Source organism: Amia ocellicauda, chromosome 21 (assembly GCF_036373705.1).
Source record: "Amia ocellicauda isolate fAmiCal2 chromosome 21, fAmiCal2.hap1, whole genome shotgun sequence".
Lineage (NCBI taxonomy): Eukaryota > Metazoa > Chordata > Actinopteri > Amiiformes > Amiidae > Amia > Amia ocellicauda.
In genome coordinates, this window is record NC_089870.1 from 145,611 (window position 1) to 168,079 (window position 22,469).

Here is a 22,469-nt window from a genome sequence, read left to right on the forward strand (position 1 = left end):
AGCTGTTTTTTATTTTTTTCCTAATATGCTATAAACATTCACAAGATGGTGAAATAAATCTTTCACACTTTAAACATTGAAGAATAAGTTGAATGACTCTAAGAGTGAGATTTTTTTTGTTCTTCATTTAGAAGCAACAGAAAAATAAAGTTGATTAATCTGTGCTGTAGTGCCACTTTTTTAGTGCCATGGATTAATTGTATTACTATATTGTGAGTGTATTGTTGCACCCTGATTTTGTTTCTGTATTGCAACCATTTAGTTTGAAAATTTTGACACTGGATTATCAATACTTGTCCGCCTCTTACATGTTTATGTACTATTGACATCACATCATTTCTTTGTTATCAAGCTTTTTGGTTAAATAATTTTCTTCAAAATGTAGCGTGATTGCATTTTTTTTGGTTCACATTTTCACTGTACGACCCAATATGGATACTTCAGAATATACACGACCCCAGACACTAAAGTTAAACAAGCTAGCAAAATAACATTGCAACCTATCTAATGTGATTCATGGGCTTGCAAGTTGTGTCACAGTTTGTCAAAATGTGGATACCACTTAATATTTTAACTGCTTATATCGGATTTTAAATTGGTACTATAACTAGATGACAAGGTACTATGTTGAGTGCTGTGCAAGCACTTTTGTATCACATGCGACAGGGACCAATGAGTAAGGGTCATGTTACAATCCACTAATCTCCACCAATCATACACTTACATGATTGGTGGAGATTAATGGAGTGTAGCATGATTCCAGATTGATTCCACACTGCACTTGCTACAGCTACATGGATACAATAATAATAATAATAATAATAATAATAATAATAATAATAATAATAATAATAATAATAATAATAATAATAATAATAATAAACAAATTAGGTAACAATTTGGGAACCTTTTTTTCTGACGGGCAAACTATCAGTAAAATGTGTTGTCCTGGATGCAAATTGTCCCAGGTGTTGGATGTTAGGAATTGCACATCCCTGGCTCATGTACACGAAGAGTAATATTGGATTAATAATAAACTGTAAAGCTACAATCAAAGAGAAGAATGACAATAGTGTCTGTGAACAAGACTCAGCAGACTTGAGTGGGAAACATCTGTCTGTATAGACATGGGAGGCAGAGTATTCATACAGGCAGTCAGAAGCATGATTTGCACAGTATGCAAGTTAACTAAATAAGTAATTTCCCCACCACTGTAATAAGGTAAAAGAAGGGAGATGCCATACCAGGAAAATGCCATTATGTGGCATGTTGTCAAGCATCTGCTGTCCCTGGATTGTGTCATTGTGTGAGCCATATAGTACAGTAGAAAGCACCCTCTCTCTAGAGTTAATTAACTTGTATTATTAATAACCCTGTTACAGTGTGGGATTTTCAGGTATTCAGTTCCAGGTGGCAGGCACAGAAGTACGTCAAAAAGGTATAAACAAGTATAGATGTAATGCTGATGCAGAAAAGCACAGATGTCACTGCCTTTACTGGTCTCAAAGTCTTCAAAATACACAGCCATTCTCCTTTCAAAATATGATCCAAAAATATATATATAACTTAACTGTAAGATTTTCCCCTGCACATCCCATTCAGTTCCAGACTATGTAAGTTAAAACTGATGTATCTACCCTTTCTCCCAGACAGCTTTCATCTGGTTCTTTGACTTCAGGGAAAAAAATAAAAGACAGGGAGCAGAAAGGCATCTTACCAAAGTTCTCCCCACCCCAGATGTCCATCTGTGTGTCATACTGGCCCAGTTGATTGAACCAGCTCTTGTCCATCACAAAGATCCCTCCTGCAATAACTGGTGTCCTGTACAGAGAGAAGCAGCATGAGAGTTTCCCAAAGAAATAACCCTACTCTACTCACCACTTTTCACCATACAAGAAATAGTGAAGGATACACAGCAAAATCTATAGTGTTAAAATATAGTGTTTACAAAACAGTGTTGTTTCAACACTCACTGGGTTAAATTGACACGTTGTGAGTTAAACCATCATGAAAGTGTGTGTTAATACTGGGTGTCAAACACCTATGCTGGTGTAAAACCAGATGGTGGGTGGATAATTGAATGGGGAAGGGATAACACTTCACTTGGTATTTGTTCACTATGGTAAAAGGTTATACGGGCACCCCATATACAGTGAGGGAAAAAAGTATTTGATTTTGTACGTTTGCCCACTGACAAAGAAATGATCAGTCTATAATTTTAATTTTAATCCAGAAAAACACATTTAAAGTTATAAATTGATTTGCATGTTAATGAGGGAAATAAGTATTTGATCCCCTACCAATCAGCAAGATTTCTGGCTCCCAGGTGTCTTTTATACAGGTAATGAGCTGAGATTAGGAGCACTCTCTTAAAGGGAGTGCTCCTAATCTCAGCTCGTTACCTGTATAAAATACACCTGTCCACAGAAGCAATCAATCAATCAGATTCCAAACTCTCCACCATGGCCAAGACCAAAGAGCTGTCCAAGGATGTCAGGGACAAGATTGTAGACCTACACAAGAACCTCCTTCCCTCAGCCAGGGCATTGAAAATGGGTCGTGGATGGGTATTCCAGCATGACAATGACCCAAAACACACAGCCAAGGCAACAAAGGAGTGGCTCAAGAAGAAGCACATTAAGGTCCTGGAGTGGCCTAGCCAGTCTCCAGACCTTAATCCCATAGAAAATCTGTGGAGGGAGCTGAAGGTTCGAGTTGCCAAACGTCAGTCTCGAAACCTTAATGACTTGGAGAGGATCTGCAAAAAGGAGTGGGACAAAATCCCCCCTGAGATGTGTGCAAACCTTGTGGCCAACTACAAGAAACGTCTGACCTCTGTGATTGCCAACAAGGGTTTTGCCACCAAGTACTAAGTCGAAGGGGTCAAATACTTATTTACCTCATTAACATGCAAATCAATGTATAACTTTTTTGAAATGCATTTTTCCGGATTTTGTTGTTATTCTGTCTCTCACTGTTAAAATAGAACTACCATTAAAATTATAGACTGATCACTTCTTTGTCAGTGGGCAAACGTACAAAATCAGCAGGGGATCAAATACTTTTTTCCCTCACTGTAGAAGCCCAGTTTAATCACGGGGGTTAAACAGGCACCCCATACAGACACTCCTGGATAGGTGGTAGGGGAGGGTAGGTATACAGTTAAATATTTGGACAATGACACAATTGTCATCATTTTGGCTCTGTATGCTACCACAATGGATTCGAAAGGAAATAATCAAAATGTGCTTGAAGTGTAGACTTTCATCTTTAATTTGAGGATAGTTTCATCCAAATTGTGTGAACAGTGTAGGAATTACACTCATTTTCATATGTGGTCCCCCCAATTTTAGGGGCTCAAAAGTATTTGGACAAACTAGCATAATAATGAATTAAATTGTGAGTTTCAACACGTGGTTGCAAATCCTTTGCAGTCAAAGACTGCCTGAAGTCTGGAACCCATAGACATCACCAGATGCTGGGTTTCTTCCCTGGTGATGCTCTGCCAGGCCTGCACTGCAGCTGTCTTTAGTTCCTGCTTATTCTTAGGGCGTTTTTCCTTCCGTTTTGCCATAGAAATCAAAACAACTTGCATGTTTTGGTGCTGTATGCTGTAAGTAAGACTAAGACTTGTTCCAGACGCATAAGCTTTTTGTGTGAAGAAGTGGCTCCTAAAAATACATCTTAATATCCATCTGTGTCTTCAGGTGTGCTAATCTTGAAGAAGACCTCTCATGATCCAAGTCTTCAAAATCATGATCAAAATCATGAAGGGCATCGACCACATCAAACCAGAGGAGCTTTTCCAGATCAGCAGGGACACACGCACCCGGGGACAAAAATGGAAATTGGGCTTCAAGGCATTCAAAACGGAAAACAGGAGACACTTCTTCACACAGCGAGTTGTCACAATCTGGAACAAACTCCCCAAAAATGTGGTAGATGCTGAAAATTTGGGAACATTTAAAAATAGGCTGGACAGAATCCTTGGATCACTCAGTTATTAATGGACACAAAACGAGCACGATAGGTCGAATGGCCTCCTCTCGTTTGTAAACTTTCTTACGTTCTTATGTTAATTTGAGTAAATGCATAACCCAGTGCACAGCCCTATAACATCAAAATAAGGACAACTCTGTGTTTTGTCACAATTTGTATTATTTCTGTGTAAAGGCTGTTCGTTTTAATATAGCGAGGATGCTGCTTCCAAATGAAAGAACAGTCAAGTGCCAGTCCAATACAGTCCAATGTATTTCTAAAACTGCTAGTATTAGTAAAATAATAGTGTGACAGGCCGCTGTCTGTCACGGCACGGCTGCTGCTGACGTCCACTGATGAGGTGCTCATGTGCCGAAGCTGTGTTATCCGCTCCCTCGCTAACAGGCTGCGAACTCACGGCTGCGGACAATAAGCACCGAGGCAACTGTAATGTCAGCGGCAGCTGTGCCTTCTCTATTTAATCCCTCTCCTTCCCCGACGGAGGCAGCTAACCTGCTGAGAAGGAGGACTGACACTCCCAACCCTGACTGCCCGGAGCACCCTGTTTTGTATGGACGTTTTGTTTTGGTTGATTTTACCCCTTGTGTTTTGTCCTCTGTTTACCCCGTAAACCACAATAAAGCCCGGAGACCACCGGAACCCGAGACTCTCTCCCTCTCTGTGTCTGGCTTTTACAAATAGTTTCCTCATTCTACTTGGGAGTCTTTCTACATTTCTGTTATTATAAAGACTGAATCCTCCCATTACCTTAAAAGCTATGATTTTCCCTTTACCTTTTTCATAATCTTTTACAACTATGGACACAGTATCACTGCCCATAAACCAGAATCTTTTCTTGACTACCTGCATATTAAATGTACATTGCCATTGCTTGGCGTTCAAATGAAGGGCCCTACACTGTCCCTTACTTTTTCACCAATCCAGACAATAAAGACTGCATTTTTTTCACAAACAGTCTGTGGGTGTTTTGAAGCTACTATGCTATATTGTGGATGTGAAACTGATGCAGCCCCCTGCTTGGGATTTGAACAGTGCACCACTCCACACTGCAGTGACTACACCCAGTAGAGTGTTAAGCCTGCTACACCAAAAGACTGGGTTTCCTGTCACGGGAGGCTTAACACTGTACTGTTTTAGAGGGGTTACTTCACTTGTAACGTGCTCATTCATTTTTGCCAAATGAGTCCCATTACAGATGCATACTCATTGTTTTATGTCAAGGAATTATATATTGAAATTATTAAAATAATAAGATATTAGTGGTCACATAAGTAAGACTGGGCAAATTCCCTCCTGTTTTGAAAAGATTTCTTCTAGCTCTAAACAATGTCCACTTTCCAGGATTATAGATTGTGCCACTAGGCAAACTTAGTTGGACACTTAGATAGCCGTCGATATCACTGCATTATAACCTGCAAATCATGCAATTTATTGAAAAATCAGAAAATTGCATTGACTAAGTTATACAGCAATAAAAATAACATATTAACAAATGCAGGATGCCAAAGACAGGTGTTATGTTTCATGCTTTAGGTTCAGTAATGTCCACAGTGCAACTTACACACCAATCGGAGGATATAATGCACTGGAAATGTTCAAATCTCAATCTACAACTGTCTGAATAGCCAAAGGGAGTTGTGTGATGATCCTAGAAGTAAAGTCCAGTTCACTTCAGGCTATAAGACACATCCTGCAATCCAGGTAGCCTTTTGAAAATGTTTCCTAATAATAATCACAGTGAAATGTTTACATGGAGCATCTAATTGTGAATTGAAAGCTGTCTCTGTGGACCTCAATCCTCTGTAGTCCTCAATAGTCTGGGAGAATTTACATACTTCATGTACACTTACACTTTTACCAACTGTTATTAAAACAAGGCTTTTTATAATTCACTGGATGGTGCCATGGACAGACATCTCTTTTACAGAAATGTGATCGATGTATTAACCTTAATCCAAGACTGCAACACATTTACTGTACCCTTTAGCTCTGCAAAATCATGTAGTAGTCATGTAGTAGATTTTCTTTACCTGTTTTTGAACATGCATGATATCTGAATAAATCAGTATTTTACCAAGGCCCCTATGTACAGCAAATATGAAATTCAATCAGTTTTGACACATTAGTAAAGAGATAATTACCTTATTGGCTGAGTTGGGTCTGTCCTAGACATCTTTTGATCAATGGGGATCTGCTCCCATTTAAAGTGCAGGCTCCAGTCAAACCCTGTGGAAAAAGATGTATGATATGACACATCTGAGTATATACAACTTTCCAGGTAGAACATTCATAAACGAACATCCCATATTTAGACTGGTATATACAGTAAAACAATACATTCAAATTTTCTAAGCCTTTTTATAAAACACAAAAAAGTATCCTGCAAACAAGCCAGAACTAAATGACATATATAATTATTTTAAAGCAGTGGTTCCCAACCCTGGGCCTGGAGACCCATTATACTGCTAGGTTTTATTCCAACTATTTTAAAACAGTATAACTTACAAAATGTCCGGGTGCCTTATATACTTTCATATTTAGCTTGATGTGTAAAATTATTAATAAACTCTGATTAGACCAGTTATTAGTTCAGTTAAGGAAATGGGATTTCAGTTGGAACAAAAACTAGAAGTACACTGGGTTGGAAAGCACTGCTATCAAGAATGCTAGAAAGTTTTTTAAGACTGATCAGAACCACAGCTTAATAATATTTCATCCTGCAGTTTTGCTCAGCGCTTTTACATAGAAACAAACAGGGGGGACAAATGAGACATTTTTCTGACCCTGTCCCCATCCTGACATTACCGTGTCTCATTTGTAAAGAACAACAACAACAGAACTATCTCCCCTGAGGGCAAAATAATAATGGAAGAGCACATATTGCACTATTAGCACATATAACACTCCAGACACTTCTTGCACCTCCAGCACATTACAAGGGGGCAACATTTTTAAGTTCAGGGTTTGTAACAGAATTTATTGAAAGAACATAAGAAAGTTTACAAACGAGAGGAGCCCATTCGGCCCATCGTGCTCGTTTGGTGTCCATTAATAACTAAGTGATCTAAGGATCGTATCCAGTCTATTTTTGAATGTTCCCAAATTTTCAGCTTCAACCACTTCGCTGGGGAGTTTGTTCCAGATTGTGACAACTCTGTGTGAAGAAGTGTCTCCTGTGTTGCATTTCGAATGCCTTGAAGCCCAATTTCTATTTGTTTCCCCAGGTGCGTGTGTCCCTGCTGATCTGGAAAACCTCCTCTGGTTTGATGTGATTGATGCCTTTCATGATTTTGAAGACTTTAATCAAGTCCCCACGTAGTCTCCTCTCTTCCTGGGTGAAAAGGTTCAGTTCCCTCAGTCTCTCAGTAGGACATTCCCTTCAGACCTGGAATAAGTCTGGTTGCTCTCCTCTGAACTGCCTCTAGAGCAGTGATATCTTTCTTGAAGTGTGGAGCCCAGAACTGTCCACAGTATCCAGATGAGGTCTAAGTAGTGCATTGTACAGTCTGAACATCACTGCCCTTGTTTTAAATTCTACACTTTTGACAATATACCCTAACATTCTGTTTGCCTTTTTAATTGCTTCCCCACATTGTTTGAATGGAGAAAGTGAGGAGTCCAGGTAGACTCCTAGGTCTTTCTCATGCGGTACTTCTTCTAGTTCTGTTCCTCCTGAAGAATCCCCTTTTAATTGCTCTCAGAAAAAACACACTGTAGAGTAGATTGAATCAAACAGAGTCTTTATTCAAGCTGCTTGGAGAAAAGTAATACACACAGACACGCAGGTCTCTGTCCTTACTTCCCTAAAATCATAGAGCTTACATGATGTTATATACATACTGCGATATCCTGGACAGGGTGAGTTTGAACCAATAAGGGGGAGACAACTCCCTATCTTATGATATCCTCACTATCTTCCTGATTAAGCTTAAACACAATGTTTTCTATTTTATGCCCAAATATGGAGACATATGTAGCCATTTCGTTATTTATATTCCATACGTATCTAACGCATGTCTAGATAGGCAAAGGGGGGTTTTGTGCCCACTTCCCCATCTTCTTGTGGTTTTACTAGAACGTACGTTCTGTACTAAATTTGTATTGTGTGTCTGCAGAGGGATGCATCTGGTACAAACCGGTAGAAGCTATCATTGGCAACATTGGCAGAAGATACCTGTAGAAGCTGGTCTCATTATGTGCTCTTTGGTAACCTCATGTATGGGTGAGGATTCTTCACCTCCCATAGTGTAATTATAGTGGACATTTTTATTGCCTGCATGTAATACCTTGCCCTTGAATTTAATTGGGTCAATTACAGATACTAATTGGTATTTGTATTTGAAAATATTATATTCCCTGTATTTGAGTATTTTTAAATAACTTGCCTAACATATTTGTATTTCAAGTATTTTCTTGTCAACAACAAACCTACAAATTACACCATACAAACAGCTTTTTTTTATTTCCTTGTTGTGCAGGGGACAGATCTCTAGTGCAAAAATGCTATCGCAAAGCTATTTCTTACGTTTCTAGGGAATGACACTGCAGGCTGTGCTAGCCTGGAGCTCTGCTGAATGAAATGCTGTGTCCTGTGTCAATATTGAACAATGCTGAAACACAAACCATATGTGCTGTCTCTGAGACCTTCTAATAGATGTGAATAAGTAAAGAATCAATTTCCTGCTCTTGCGCCGTCTGACGCATGGCTACCCTTGCTGAATGGCAAGACGTTATTATTTTGCAGTACTGCCTATAAGTCCACGTCTAGACAACAGCAGTTGCAGTGCAAAATAAAAATGATCTCTGCAGCTTTCCCGTGAAAAGAACCTCATGCTGTAACAGAAACTGCTGTCCCTGTAAGAACATCTCCATTAATTGATTATATACATTTAACATCAATTTAACACTGACAATTTAATACGAATCGGGTGCATGTTTTACTCGAAATTCGGTTAAAAGCGTATTGAATTTCCAATATACATGATTATTATATTATATTATCTGATTGATTTTTAAATATATTTTATTTTAAAAGTCTGTCATTCTGCCTGTTTACTGAAGCTACGGTAACACTACACGAATTTTAGCCCGATTTGGCCCTCCCTACAAATCTGCACTGACAAGCAGCTTGGTCGGGGCACGTGCCTGCTACCACTGACTGTGTGAGAGGGTCCGTGATGCCCTCTGTTCATAATCTAGTCAGAGCTGCTACGATTTTATCAAACATGTTTAATATATATGACTCAAATCGGCACAGGTCATGTAGGGTGAGATGATCAGTGACGCATTCTGAGAGCAGAGACCAGCATCAGCATACAGCTGATTGAAGAAGAAAAAGCCCAGGAAGGACAAACATGACAGAAGTATTTGAGTTTCAGAGGTATTTGTTCAAATACTTCAAATAACAATGATTGTTTGGGGGCAGGTTATTTAAAAAATACTCTAATACAGGGAAAATTATATTTTCAAATACAAATACCAATTAGTATCTGTAATTGACCCAGGTCTGCGGAAAATATCAATACCAACAATGCGATGATCATACTTTGTGATGGATATAGCCTATGACTGTGGCTCACCTCAAGCTCTCACAGCAGAGTATACATGATATTGCCCTCGCCTCCCCAGCCATGTCTTCATCCACATTCTCTTTTCTCTCTCCTTTTGTTGTTTGTCCACACAGATTAATGCACAAACAGCAACAGCGGCGAGCTCATGAGTATCCAGGTCCATGTTTGTTTACTTTTTCTGTACAGATTAAGCATGTGTCCGTGAGATTTGGGGAGTTGGATACTTGGTAGTTCAAGGACAAGCAGGAACTAAAGACAGCTGCAGTGCAGGCCTGGCAGAGCATCGCCAGGGAAGAAACCCAGCATCTGGTGATGTCTATGGGTTCCAGACTTCAGGCAGTCATTGACTGCAAAGGATTTGCCACCAAGTATTGAAACTCACAATTTAATTCATTATTATTGTAACGGCTAGCGCCATGTCTTTGATTTGTATGTGTTGCACCGCAGTTACCTCTCTCCCCTCACCTGCTTTCCCTGCTATTCTGTCTCGGGCGCTCATTGGTCGGGCCTGGACCAATGGTAGCACACTCCGAAGAGAGGCCGTGATTGGTCCGCTTGAAGTTCTCCCTGAACCTGCACTGAGGCTATAAAAACCCGTTGCCAGGACTGTTATGTGTGTGTTCCTGAGTTCCTGCAATAAAGTCCTATTGTACCAGTCACTTGTCGTTATCCTTTCGCCGCTGCTAGAAAACCGAAACTGCTACAATTGATGTCAGAAGTGGGATGGAAAAAAGAACGGGAACTCTGTGGCTTCGGTTAGAAGAAGACATTGCCGAGCTCACATGAGAGATGGAAGAGCTGAGACGGGAGCTGAAGACACCGCCCTACAGCCGCAGACCTGGCTGCGGCCACAGTCGGGACCCGAACCGGGGCGAAAGCACGGAGCTGGCTGGGACAGCCCCGCTGCCATTGGGGGACGGCGAACACACCCCAACCACTCCAGAGAGGGGACCCCGGGGTGGAGAGTGTAACACTCCCCCCAGAAAGACACGGCTGGCAAGGTACGATGGGTTGGTGGCCTGGGAGACGTACCTGGCCCAGTTTGAAGTTGAAGTTGCCTGGGCCAACAGTTGGAGCCACAACACTCGAAGGGAAGGCGCTCCAGGCACTCACAGACATCGCACCACAGAGACGGCTTGACTTCAAGGAGCTGTCGGCGGCCCTGGAAAGAAGTTTCGGGGAGGGTGGGACAGCCGAGAAATACCGTGACCAGCTAACGGCGACGCCTCAACGAGAACATGGAAGCCTTCGCTGCCAACATCGGTTTCCTGGTGAGGGGGGCAAACCCGATTTCCCCACGGCAGTGCAGGAACTGGCACTGCAAGCTTTCACCAGGGGACTGACACACGACGCTCTGTGGCACCAGGTCCTGATCGCCAGACCACGCAACCTAGACACAGCGCTGGATCCTGCCCGGCACATGGACGCGGTGTTCGGGCTAAGCCACCAGAGCCGGTCACCCACTAGCAGTGCACCCACCTGCCGATGTTTCCATCGGGAAACGCCAGCAGGGCAGCTCAGTGAGGGGAATGCTGCCCTGCACCCTGTCGCCCTCCCCTCCCCTCATCACTGAAGTGGGCCAATTTGGCCAGGGCAAGAGCCTGTACCTCCCATCCCATGGAGGGACAGGCATGCCAGGCCCTGGTCGACACCGGCTCCACCATCTCCCTCCTCCGTCCTGGAGTCAACCCCCTCAGCTGGCAACCTACCAAAATGTGCCTCAGATCGGTCACAGGAGAACTCACCCCCATGAGTAAGGCAGTAAGGTGTTGGAAGTGAGCTTTGGTGACAGGCGGGTTCCCCAAAAGTTTTGGCTGGGGAACATCAAGGACCCGTGCATTCTGGGGCTGGACGTCCTTACACAGGTGGGGGCCTCCCTGGACCTCCAGGCGGCGGAGCTGCGAGCAGACCACCCCTGCATACAGCTCGAGACCACCAGCAACAGGGAGGGGAAGGCGCCGTTGTCACGGCGACACCAAAGAAGCAGACGGTAGCTGTGTTGAAGCACAAGGCACACGAGCTGCCCCAGCCCTGCAGGCTGAGCAAAAAAGAGCATTCCATAGAAAAAGAGCACAAGATAAAATCCATTATCTGAAAGAGCAGACCCAGCGGTGTGCAGGGGGAGTGGTGGTCAGCTCCCCCCAGAATTAGATGAGCGGCCAGCAGCGGGGCCAACGCCTACCTCAATGGAAACGATGGAGGCAGTGCAGGCGCTACTGGGACGGAGTAGTCAAGGTCTCTCCCTCAGCCAGGAGGGGCAGCTCCGCGCACTGCTAGCAAAAGTGGATGGGGTTGAGAACTGGCCCACCCCAACGACTATCAGTGAACTACGGTGTTTCCTGGGCCTGGCCTCCTATTACGGGCGCTTCATTCAGGACTTCGCGAGCATTGCCAGCCCCCTGCACAGCCTCACCAACAAAGGACGCTGTTTCAGCTGGGACACGGGCTGCGCAGCGGCGTTCACCACCCTCCGGTCTGCGCTGGCCCAAGCCACTGTGTTGGCTTACCCTGATCATACACGTCCGTTTCTGGTGGACACCGACGCTAGCGACGTGGGGTTGGGCGCAGTGCTGGCACAGGAGGGACCTGATGGAGAGAGGGTGGTGGCGTATTACAGTCGGACACTCAGCCGTACCGAGCACAACTACTGCGTGACACGACATGAGCTTCTGGCTGTAGTGCAAGCACTGCAACATTTTCATCCCTACCTCCTCGGCTGCTGGTTCTGTCTGCGCACTGACCACGAGTCGCTTACCTGGCTCCTAAATTTCAAGGAACCAGAGGGGCAGGTGACTCGTTGGCTGGAGACACTACAGGGCTACGACTTCGCCATTGAACACCGACCAGGGAAGCTACACGGCAATGCTGATGCCCTGTCCCGCCGCCCCTGCAAGAAACGAGATTGCAGGAACTGTGCACGCTTGGAAGGGAGGGCGGAGAATCAGGCAGTGGAGGTCCGGGGAGCTGCGGCGGCCGTGGCAGAACTTCCCCGGGACCGGGGTGAGTTCGGAGCAGCCCAGCGGAATGACCCAGTGCTGACACAGGTATGTGAGTGGCTCAACATCGGTAACCGGCCAGCCTGGAGCCAGGTATCGGCGTCCAGCCCAGAGCTCAAGGCTCTTTATTCAATGGGGCTGCCTGGAGCGGAAAATGGGTGTAATTCCTACCGTCAGAGAGTCAGAGTCCTCACCTAAATCCAATCCTATCAAAGCTCTGGAATTTGATAGAGCTTGAACAGTTTTGTAAAAAAGAATGGTAAGATAACATATCCCAACAGACTCACAGCTGTCATTGCTGCCAAAGGTTCTTCCAACAAGTATTAACTTAGGGACATGGAGAATATTCAGTGATATTTTGTATTTTTAAATATATTTTTCACAATAAAACCTTTTCCCCTTAACAGTGTGGAGTATGTTTTTTAGTTAAGTGGGAGAAAATCCTAATTTAAATGCATGTAACTGCAGACAACAAAATGTGAAACAAGTTCAAGGCTGTGTATTAAACTAGTGAAGAATAGGAACTTCAATCATATATAAACACTAATGACAAATCATCACTAATAACAAGTCATTAATTTTACTGCCTTCAAATTAGGTACATATGTATGAAATATACATATAAAAAAATGCATTAGTCTGTTCTGTTTTTTATTCTCAGCTACCACTAAGCTGATTTGTCAGAACTGACACCCGCCCCAGTTGTACAGCTGCAGCATGTCTTTAAAATGACTGAAAATGTGTGAATATCTTAATTGCATTGTGCAATCTTTTAAAAAAGGAGACTGCCTTCATAGTTGCCAAAATATTAGTAATCAGAAATTATAGAAAGACAAAATGAGTAATACAATCTGAGCTATCTACACTCCATACAGCATGTGCTGGTCTACAGCGTTTGATTGATAGGTATGTCTGGTTAAGGCTTAGACCTAATCAAAAGCTTTTACCTTTCCACAAAGCACAAACTGCAAATCACATTTTTATTCATACACAGTACAAAGTGGCTTGATAATAAATTAATCCATGATACAGTAGATTACAAATGTTTTTAGCAATTTGCAGGTAAGACCCCGTTCACACTTATTAGGCCGGCCCTGGGCCGCCTCAAATTTAGTCCGGCTCTTTTCAGACACCCCATTCACACTTGCGGTTTTAGGAGGCCTAAGTGCTTTCACATATGCGGGTGAAAAGGTGGCCTAAATGAAATGCATGCTGGGAAGTAAACAAATCTGCTCAAACAAACCAGTGACGCATGACATTAGGTCAGCTTACAGGTGTTTGCGATTATTAATATCGATTGGCTATTGTTCGGTTCTATATTTTATTTGAAAGTAATCGTAACCCTTTGCAGCCGAAGCTTTATAAAATAATTAAAAATGTGCTGGTTCAATGGGGAATCTAATTCATATATTTCCCTTTTCAAATGTGTATCTTCGGTTCTGCAAGTCTAAAAGAAATCCTATGCATTAGTATGCAATCGTATGCATTGAAAGCAGCCTGTGATGCATCTATAGTGATATCAGACAGCAGCGCTGTGCACTTCCTGCGGTTTCTGTTTTAACTTTATCTTCCACATTGTAAATAGCGCTTTAATTTCTGCATCGTCCCAGTTTTTACCTCTAATGCGGGCATTTGTGATAGTACTGCTCAGATCAATATAACTGCATTCGGATTGGATAGTAAACAGCTGGTCTCGTATTAAAATGCACTGATTTGAATGGAAACCTGCTTCGGTTAAATGTATATATTCGGATAATAAATAAAGTTATGGTCCTGTTCACAATTTCACAATGCAATTTCCACGTGTAAAATGCATACTGTTAAATTTCAGACTTCAATCATACTTAGTACAAGAAAAAACTGGCAAGTTTACCAGCTACACACACTTTTATTTTAAATCGACCGAGTAGTTTGAACTGTTTACATTATAACTCACTTACTTAGCCTAGACTTTTATAATGTATATAAAGATGTGAGCTAGTGCAATGTAACAGTACATTTAAGGCTATAGGTTGATATGACATTCAAACAATACAGAGACAATACTGTGTCCTGCAGTGGTATGAGCTGTTTCGGTGCCCGTGTTTATTCTGTTTTATTCTGTGTTTATTCCGTGTTTATTCCGTGTCTCTCAGACACGCAGTCTTTGGGGATGGGGCTTGAGTTGGGTCACACGCTGACGCTTTCCACCCGGCCCAGGTCCCGGCGCGTTCACATTTACATTTAGGCCGGGTCGAAAGATTTAGGCTGGGTCGAAAAGCAGGACTAGTACCTAAATCTATGACCCCATTCACATATGAGTTAGGCTGGCCCTGGGAAGGACCTTGCACTGTGCTCAGGCGACTCTCTGTCGTTGTCTACTGGGTAAGGTTGCAGACGTGTAATTGGGTAGTGGTGCTCCACCGGGATTGTCTGGCCCCGTACCAGAAGCGCCCAGAGGCCAGCCCAGCAGCCCTGGGCCCTGGGCCGGCCTAAATCTCAAGTGTGAACAGGGTCTATGTCAAAGTTTTGATTTGGTCTAGGCCAAAGTCTGTGTAGCTAAAGATGTCAGTAGTTTGGCTTGTATTATTTAAAGCTGTGTTTGCTGTTACCTCAACTCTGACCCAACACTAAAAATCCTGGTCCATAGTGAGAGCAGCTGAGAGGAGCCCTATAGTTTTGAGTAATCAGAAGAAATTAAATACTTTTTCCTATGCATCACTTTAACACCTTTCTCTTCCTTTGACAGAATGAAACAAATCTGTCACTGTGCTCATACTGCTCAAATCATGACAATTGAAGTGTGTCCCCCACAGTCTGGAACTGTTTAAACACTCATGAGGGACCTACTTAGTTTTCAGCTCTCCAATTTGGATTATTGTAGTTTGTATGAGCAGAATCCCTTGAATTCTCCATTAAATGGTTATACAAAATCCTGGCATTAGACAGACCTCTTGTTTATAACTTTCCTTCTATACAGGGATTCCAAAAACACGTCTCCATGTATTTCATATCCAGTAACATTAAGCACTGGATACACAGACTCAGATTAGCTAATTTACTGACTAAACTAAACTAAAGGTGACAGAATAAAATGTGACAGCTTGGCAGTTGCCTGTACATATTGGTTATTTTCAGTATGGACAATGTCATTCTTCTGACACTAAAGTCCTTCTATTCAGTCATGCTTAAGAACATATTTTTTAATATATTCATATCTATCTATCTCTCTCTCTCTCTCTCTCTCTATATATATATATATATATATAATGTATTGTATGTATTAGCTCCTTGTACCCACACACATATTCTTTCACTTTACTCAATGCTGCAGGGGAAGGAACAGATAACAAAAAATCACGAAAAAAGATGGGATCAAGAAGGATCAATATCAATTCAGTTCCATAAAATTGAATTAGTTTTAATTAACAAGAGCAAATGCCATCTACTATTAATGCAATGTTCCAGGCAGCTACAATCAAACTAAGGTCAGATTTGTTAACAAGTTTCAGTTAATGCTAATAAAATTAGCTAACTAATAATATGGAAAAAAAGTACATAAGCATAACATTTTCTTTATGTGCACTAATTACTAGAATTATTAGAATTTGCATTGGACACACATTGCAAATTATAGTACTCCACATATATCAGACATATATATTTCATTGTACAGTAGTGGTTATTGCTCTGGACTCTAAAGCAGAGGGTCATGGGTTCAATCCTAGGTGGGGGACACTGCTGTTGTACCCTTGGGTAAGGTACTTTACATAGATTGCTCCATAAAAACTAAGTTGTATAAATTATTATTGAGTCACACTTTATGAATTAATATATGAATACCACAGGATAAACACATGCATATATCATGCTCTTCATCTGAGTTCTTATGTTAATCACAAGTATAACACGGTTAGGGTTAGGTTTCAGGGTTAAGGTTAGGGTAAGTGCGGATTCATGTGCTCAACATCAGAACTCAGATGATGTTTATGATGCATTGATGTTTAAATCCTAGGGTATTCATATATCAATTCAGGAGGAATTATGGTACCTTATTGTAAAGTGTTACTGGGTATTGTAAGTAAAGAAGGAAGTGATATATTGTAACAATTGTAAGTTATTGTAAGATAAGGGTGTCTGCTAAGAAATATATATATATATTTATTTATATTAATATATTTATTTTGCACAAAAGGTGTAATTAAGCTTAGGCAGAAATACTATTTACCCAAAAATATGGCTTATTAAATTAAAATTATTCCCATAATTCACTACTGCTCCAGTATTGTTTAGGACACATCATAGGTGCAATGCTACCATAAAATTGAACAGTGATTTATCTTTTTAGGGTTTGACTTGACTGCAAAAAAATTATAGATTTCATACAGAATATGGCTGGGGGTGGCATTACCCTTATAAATGCTTAATATGGTAAATAAATTCAGTATAATATACTAGGTTAGTGTGCTGGAAGAAAGATTTGGAGTTAGAAGTTTGGAGTCAGAATTTATTACGTGCACGGGAAAAACAGCAAAACAAAACCCTCAAAAGTATTAAGCAAGTATAATACAGTTTTTCAAACTTCTCAATGAAATACAAAGCTTATATTTCCATTTGTGGAACATCCCCTGAAGGGGCTTGACATTTTACAGTGTCTGATTGGTCATCCTAACTGTAGTAGTGATTTCATGGGCATTCTAAAATAAGCCTTCACATCTCTTCAATATTATTATTATCATTACTCATGAATAATAATAATTAAACTCTAAATTGCCAGCTGCATTCGAAGGTAATTTGCCGATAGCAAAGATAGGACTGAAGTAATTGAAAAATTTAATAATTAGCAAGAAAGGAAATGGTAACACCTTCAGAAGAAAGGTAGTGATGATGAAAAACAACTGAGTAAACATTTTGCAGTTTCTTCATATCTGGCTTGACCTTCCCAACACTTACCTCCACGGAGGTCTGCTGAGGCAGCCAGGTAAGCAAAGTTGTCCAGGCTGATAACATCAATAATGGGGCTCACCACCCTCGTATGATCCTGAGGAGACAGGTGACAGAAAGAGACAACAGACTAGTGTATAGTTAAGGCCAATGATCCGACCACCAAATTTGGAGTTGGAATCTTAAACTGTCAATCAAGCCATCCCAGCGAAGAGGTTGTAAAGAATATTTACATAGTTATGTGTTTTCCATTACTTTAATAATTTAAAAATCCAAGTCATGCAAAAAGCAGGGACTTAATTACAAAACATCCTCTAATAAAGATTAATTAATCCTAATTAATGTATTATCTCAGATTAAATATATCTACACCGATCAGCCATAACATTATGACCACCTGCCTAATATTGTGTAGGTCCCCCTTTTGCCACCAAAACAGCCCTGACCCATCGAGGGATGGACTCCACTAGACCTCTGAAGATGTGCTGTGGTATCTGGCACCAAGATATTAGCAGCAGATCCTTTAAGTCCTGTAAGTTGAGAGGTGGGGCCTCCATGGATTGGACTTATTTGTCCAGCACATCCCACAGATGCTCGATTGGATTGAGATCTGGGGAATTTGAAGGCCAAGTCAACACCTTGAACTCGTTGTTGTGTTCCTCAAACCACTCCTGAAACATTTTTGCTTTGTGGCAGGGCGCATTATCCTGCTGAAAGAGGCCAATGCCATCAGGGAATACCGTGTCCAAGAAAGGGTGCACATGGTCTGCAACAATGCTTAGGTAGGTGGTATGTGTCAAAGTAACATCCACATGAATGGCAGGACCCAAGGTTTCCCATCAGAACATTGCCCAAAGCATCACACTGCCTCTGCTGGCTTGCCTTCTTCCCATAGTGCATCCTGGTGCCATGTATTCTCCAGGTTAGCGACGCACATGCACCCGGCCATACACGTGATTAGAAAAGAAAACGTGATTCATCAGACCAGGCCACCTTCTTCCATTGCTCCGTGGACCAGTTCTGATGCTCACGTGCCCATTGTAGGCGCTTTCGGCAGTGGACAGGGGTCAGCATGGGCACCCTGACTGGTCTGTGGCTACGCAGCCCCATACGCAACAAACTGCGATGCACTGTGTGTCCTGACACCTTTCTATCAGAACCAGCATTAACTTTTTCAGCAATTTGAGCTACAGTAGCCCATCTGTTGGATCAGACCACACGGGCCAGCCTTTGCTCCCCACGTGCATCAATGAGCCTTGGCCGCCCATGACCCTGTCGCTGGTTCACTGCATTTCCTTCCTTGGACCACTTTTGATAGGTACTGACCACTGCAGACCGGGAACACCCCACAAGAGCTGCAGTTTTGGAGATGTTCTGACACAGTTGTCTAGCCATCACAATTTGGCCCTTGTCAAAGTCGCTCAGATCCTTACGCTTTTTTTGGGATCCTTTTTTTTCCTGCTTCTAACACATCAACTTTGAGGACAAAATGTTCACTTGCTGCCTAATATATCCCACCCACTGACAGGTGCCATGATAACGAGATTATCAGTGTTATTCTCTTCACACATCAGTGGTCATAATGTTATGGCTTTTCGGTGTATATCTATAGTTAATTAAGTGCTTGCACGTCGAAAATATTCCCTCAAATATTTTCAAGTTCAGGGTTCCTTGTCCTGGGTATTTGTATCTTTTTTTTATTAATGTATTATTTAGTATTTTTTGAAGTTCATTTGGAACTCTTTGTGATTATGAACTTTAATTGAATCAGGAGTTGCTATATTATCCCTTTCACCTTCCCCGACAGATCTATATCTAAAATCGATTGACATTTCTCTGTATATACCTGAAACAAATCAACAAAAACAATGTGATTTTGAAAATTTGATTCCCTTAACCTTCTAAAAATACTGAACTAAATACTTTTTGCCTCCCTATGCTATTAATCAATTTACGTATTGACATACAATAAAAATCGCACAAGCAATCACAAGCTTTAGTCTTTTGGGTCTTTGAGGGGATATATTGAAAACCCATGTTATTATAGTTAAATAAATACATTTATCACAAAATGGTGACGATTGTCCCTTATTATTGATATATTACATTCACTAACGATACATGGTCACCTCTTCTTTTTGACATTCTTCTGAAATTCTGTTGTAGCTTGTATTTGTATATCCTTACAGTGAATAAGGCATGTTGCTGACCATCATTATACAGAAGACTGATAGTTATTCTACTCTTTGTTAGATACTGTGGGAAAACTGGTACAGCTTCTCAGATACAGAGAACATTCACTTTAATAAGTCAGGGGCTCTGCACACTGTACATATGTGCATTAAACAATTAAGTGGGAAAAGCTCATTAATAAACTGGGTTTACTACTCTCCATTCCAATAATAATTAAAAAAAAAACACGATATAGGCCAGTTTTGGCTTTTATAGTTAAAATAGATTTAAGTGTTTTGTACCTGATAGCAGAGCAAAGCAGAGCAAAGGCCTGTGGGATCACATCAACATTTTAGCATCTTATTGCAGCTTCTAATAATAATCTTGGAATTTTTGTTTTACAAGTTCCTGTTGAAAGTAACAGAACAGAGCCTTCACCCTTCATGTGAAACTCTGCTCCCTGTGAGGGCATGTGACAAATGGCATTCCTGTGGGAATGTAATCTCCAGTGATTAGGACATTGCTGCTGAATGAGGGGCCATTCTCATTAAACTACATGCTTAAAATGCTGTCTATTTGCAAATGTAGACATATGAAAGGTCTCTTTCTTTTTTAGATCACCAATAACTGTCACCAAATTAAGTAATTAAATAAATAATAATGATGGAATCACTGATTCTTATTCTGTCTGTCACTAATCATCCCCAGAGAGCACACATGCCCTCTGAACCCTGGTCTGAGAGTACCCAGTGTCTTTTGCACCAGAGCTCACATTTACTTAATTACAGTGCATCCGGAAAGTATTCACAGCGCTTCACTTTTTCCACATTTTGTTATGTTATAGCCTTATTCCAAAATGGATTAAATTCATTATTTTCCTCAAAATTGTACAAACAATACCCCATAATGACAACGTGAAAGAAGTTTGTTTGAAATCTTTGCAAATGTATTAAAAATTAAAAACAAAAAAAGCACATGTACATAAGTATTCACAGCCTTTGCCATGACACTCAAAATTGAGCTCAGGTGCATCCAGTTTCCACTGATCATCCTTGAGATGTTTCTACAACTTGATTGGAGTCCACCTGTGGTAAATTCAGTTGATTGGACATGATTTGGAAAGGCACACACCTGTCTATATAAGGTCCCACAGTAACAGTGCATGTCAGAGCACAAACCAAGCCATGAAGTGCAAGGAATTGTCTGTAGACCGCCGAGACAGGATTGTATTGAGGTACAGATCTGGGGAAGGGTACAGAAAAATGTCTGCAGCATTGAAGGTCCCAATGAGCACAGTGGCCTCCATCATCCGTAAATGGAAGAAGTTTGGAGCCACCAGGACTCTTCCTGGAGCTGGCCGCCCGGCCAAACTGAGCGATCAGGGGGGAAAAGGGCCTTAGTCAGGGAGGTGACCAAGAACCCGATGGTCACTCTGACAGAGCTCCAGCGTGTCTCTGTGGAGAGAGGAGAACCTTCCAGAAGAACAACCATCTCTGCAGCACTCCACCAATCAGGCCTGTATGGTAGAGTGGCCACACGGAAGACACTCCTCAGTAAAAGGCACATGACAGCCCACCTGGAGTTTGCCAAAGGGCACCTGAAGGACTCTCAGACCATGAGAAACAAAATTCTCTGGTCTGATGAAACAAAGATTGAACTCTTTGGCCTGAATGGCAAGCGTCATGTCTGGAGGAAACCAGGCACCGCTCATCACCTGGCCAATACCATCCCTACAGTGAAGCATGGTGGTGGCAGCATCATGCTGTGGGGATGTTTTTCAGCGGCTGGAACTGGGAGACTAGTCAGGACTGAGGGAAAGATGAATGCAGCAATGTACAGAGACATCCTTGATGAAAACCTGCTCCAGAGCGCTCTGGACCTCAGACTGGGGCGAAGATTCATCTTCCAACAGAACAACGACCCTAAGCACACAGCCAAGATAACAAAGGAGTGGCTACAGGACAACTCTGTGAATGTCCTTGAGTGGCCCAGCCAGAACTCAGACTTGAACCCGATTGAACATCTCTGGAGAGATCTGAAAATGGCTGTGCACCGACGCTCCCCATCCAACCCGATGGAGCTTGAGAGGTCCTGCAAAGAAGAATGGGAGAAACTGCCCAAAAATAGGTGTGCCAATCTTGTAGCATCATAGTCAAAAAGACATGAGGCTGTAATTGGTGCTAAAGGTGCTTCAACAAAGTATTGAGCAAAGGCTGTGAATACTTATGTACCTGTGCTTTTTTTTGTTTTTTATTTTTAATAAATTTGCAAAGATTTCAAACAAACTTCTTTCACGTTGTCATTATGGGGTATTGTTTGTAGAATTTTGAGGAAAATAATGAATTTAATCCATTTTGGAATAAGGCTGTAACATAACAAAATGTGGAAAAAGTGAAGTGCTGTGAATACTTCCCGGATGCATTGTATGTGAGCTCTACAGTGTTGCCAGGGAGGGCGGTCCTCCCTACAAAGCTATAACCATTCAACCTGTGTCTGCAGCTCACCTGTGTCTGCAGTTGCAGGGATATTCTTTGATGTACTTCAAGACATTAAAACTGCCCTGTATAATAGATTTCCATATGATTGTCTAAATCCAGCGCTGCCAGTGTTTATATTATCTTCTCTTGGCATAAACATTTCTCTAAGGCTTCTGTCAAGGCTGCTCCAACTGATACTGCAGGGCTCTAAAAATGAATAAACTAACAAAGCTGTTAACTAAATTAAGGTTTAAGGATTAAAGGGTAGGCTAATTTGTGATGTAATAGCTAAGAGACAATGTATATGGCCAGACAGCTGTGTTTCTTCAGCA

At 41.7% G+C, this 22,469-nt stretch overlaps 1 protein-coding gene across 1 annotated transcript in view; it reads right to left on the reverse strand.

Moving 5' to 3' along the window:
• Window positions 1-22,469, reverse strand: part of galnt16 (UDP-N-acetyl-alpha-D-galactosamine:polypeptide N-acetylgalactosaminyltransferase 16) — a 103,003-nt gene that overhangs the window by 16,644 nt on the left and 63,890 nt on the right. The window contains exons 7-9 of the mRNA XM_066695075.1: window positions 17,498-17,585; window positions 6,141-6,225; window positions 1,718-1,821 (exon numbers count right to left, since the gene is read on the reverse strand). Of these exons, the coding sequence (XP_066551172.1) occupies window positions 1,718-1,821; window positions 6,141-6,225; window positions 17,498-17,585 (277 nt within the window). The remainder of the gene's footprint in view (window positions 1-1,717; window positions 1,822-6,140; window positions 6,226-17,497; window positions 17,586-22,469) is intronic.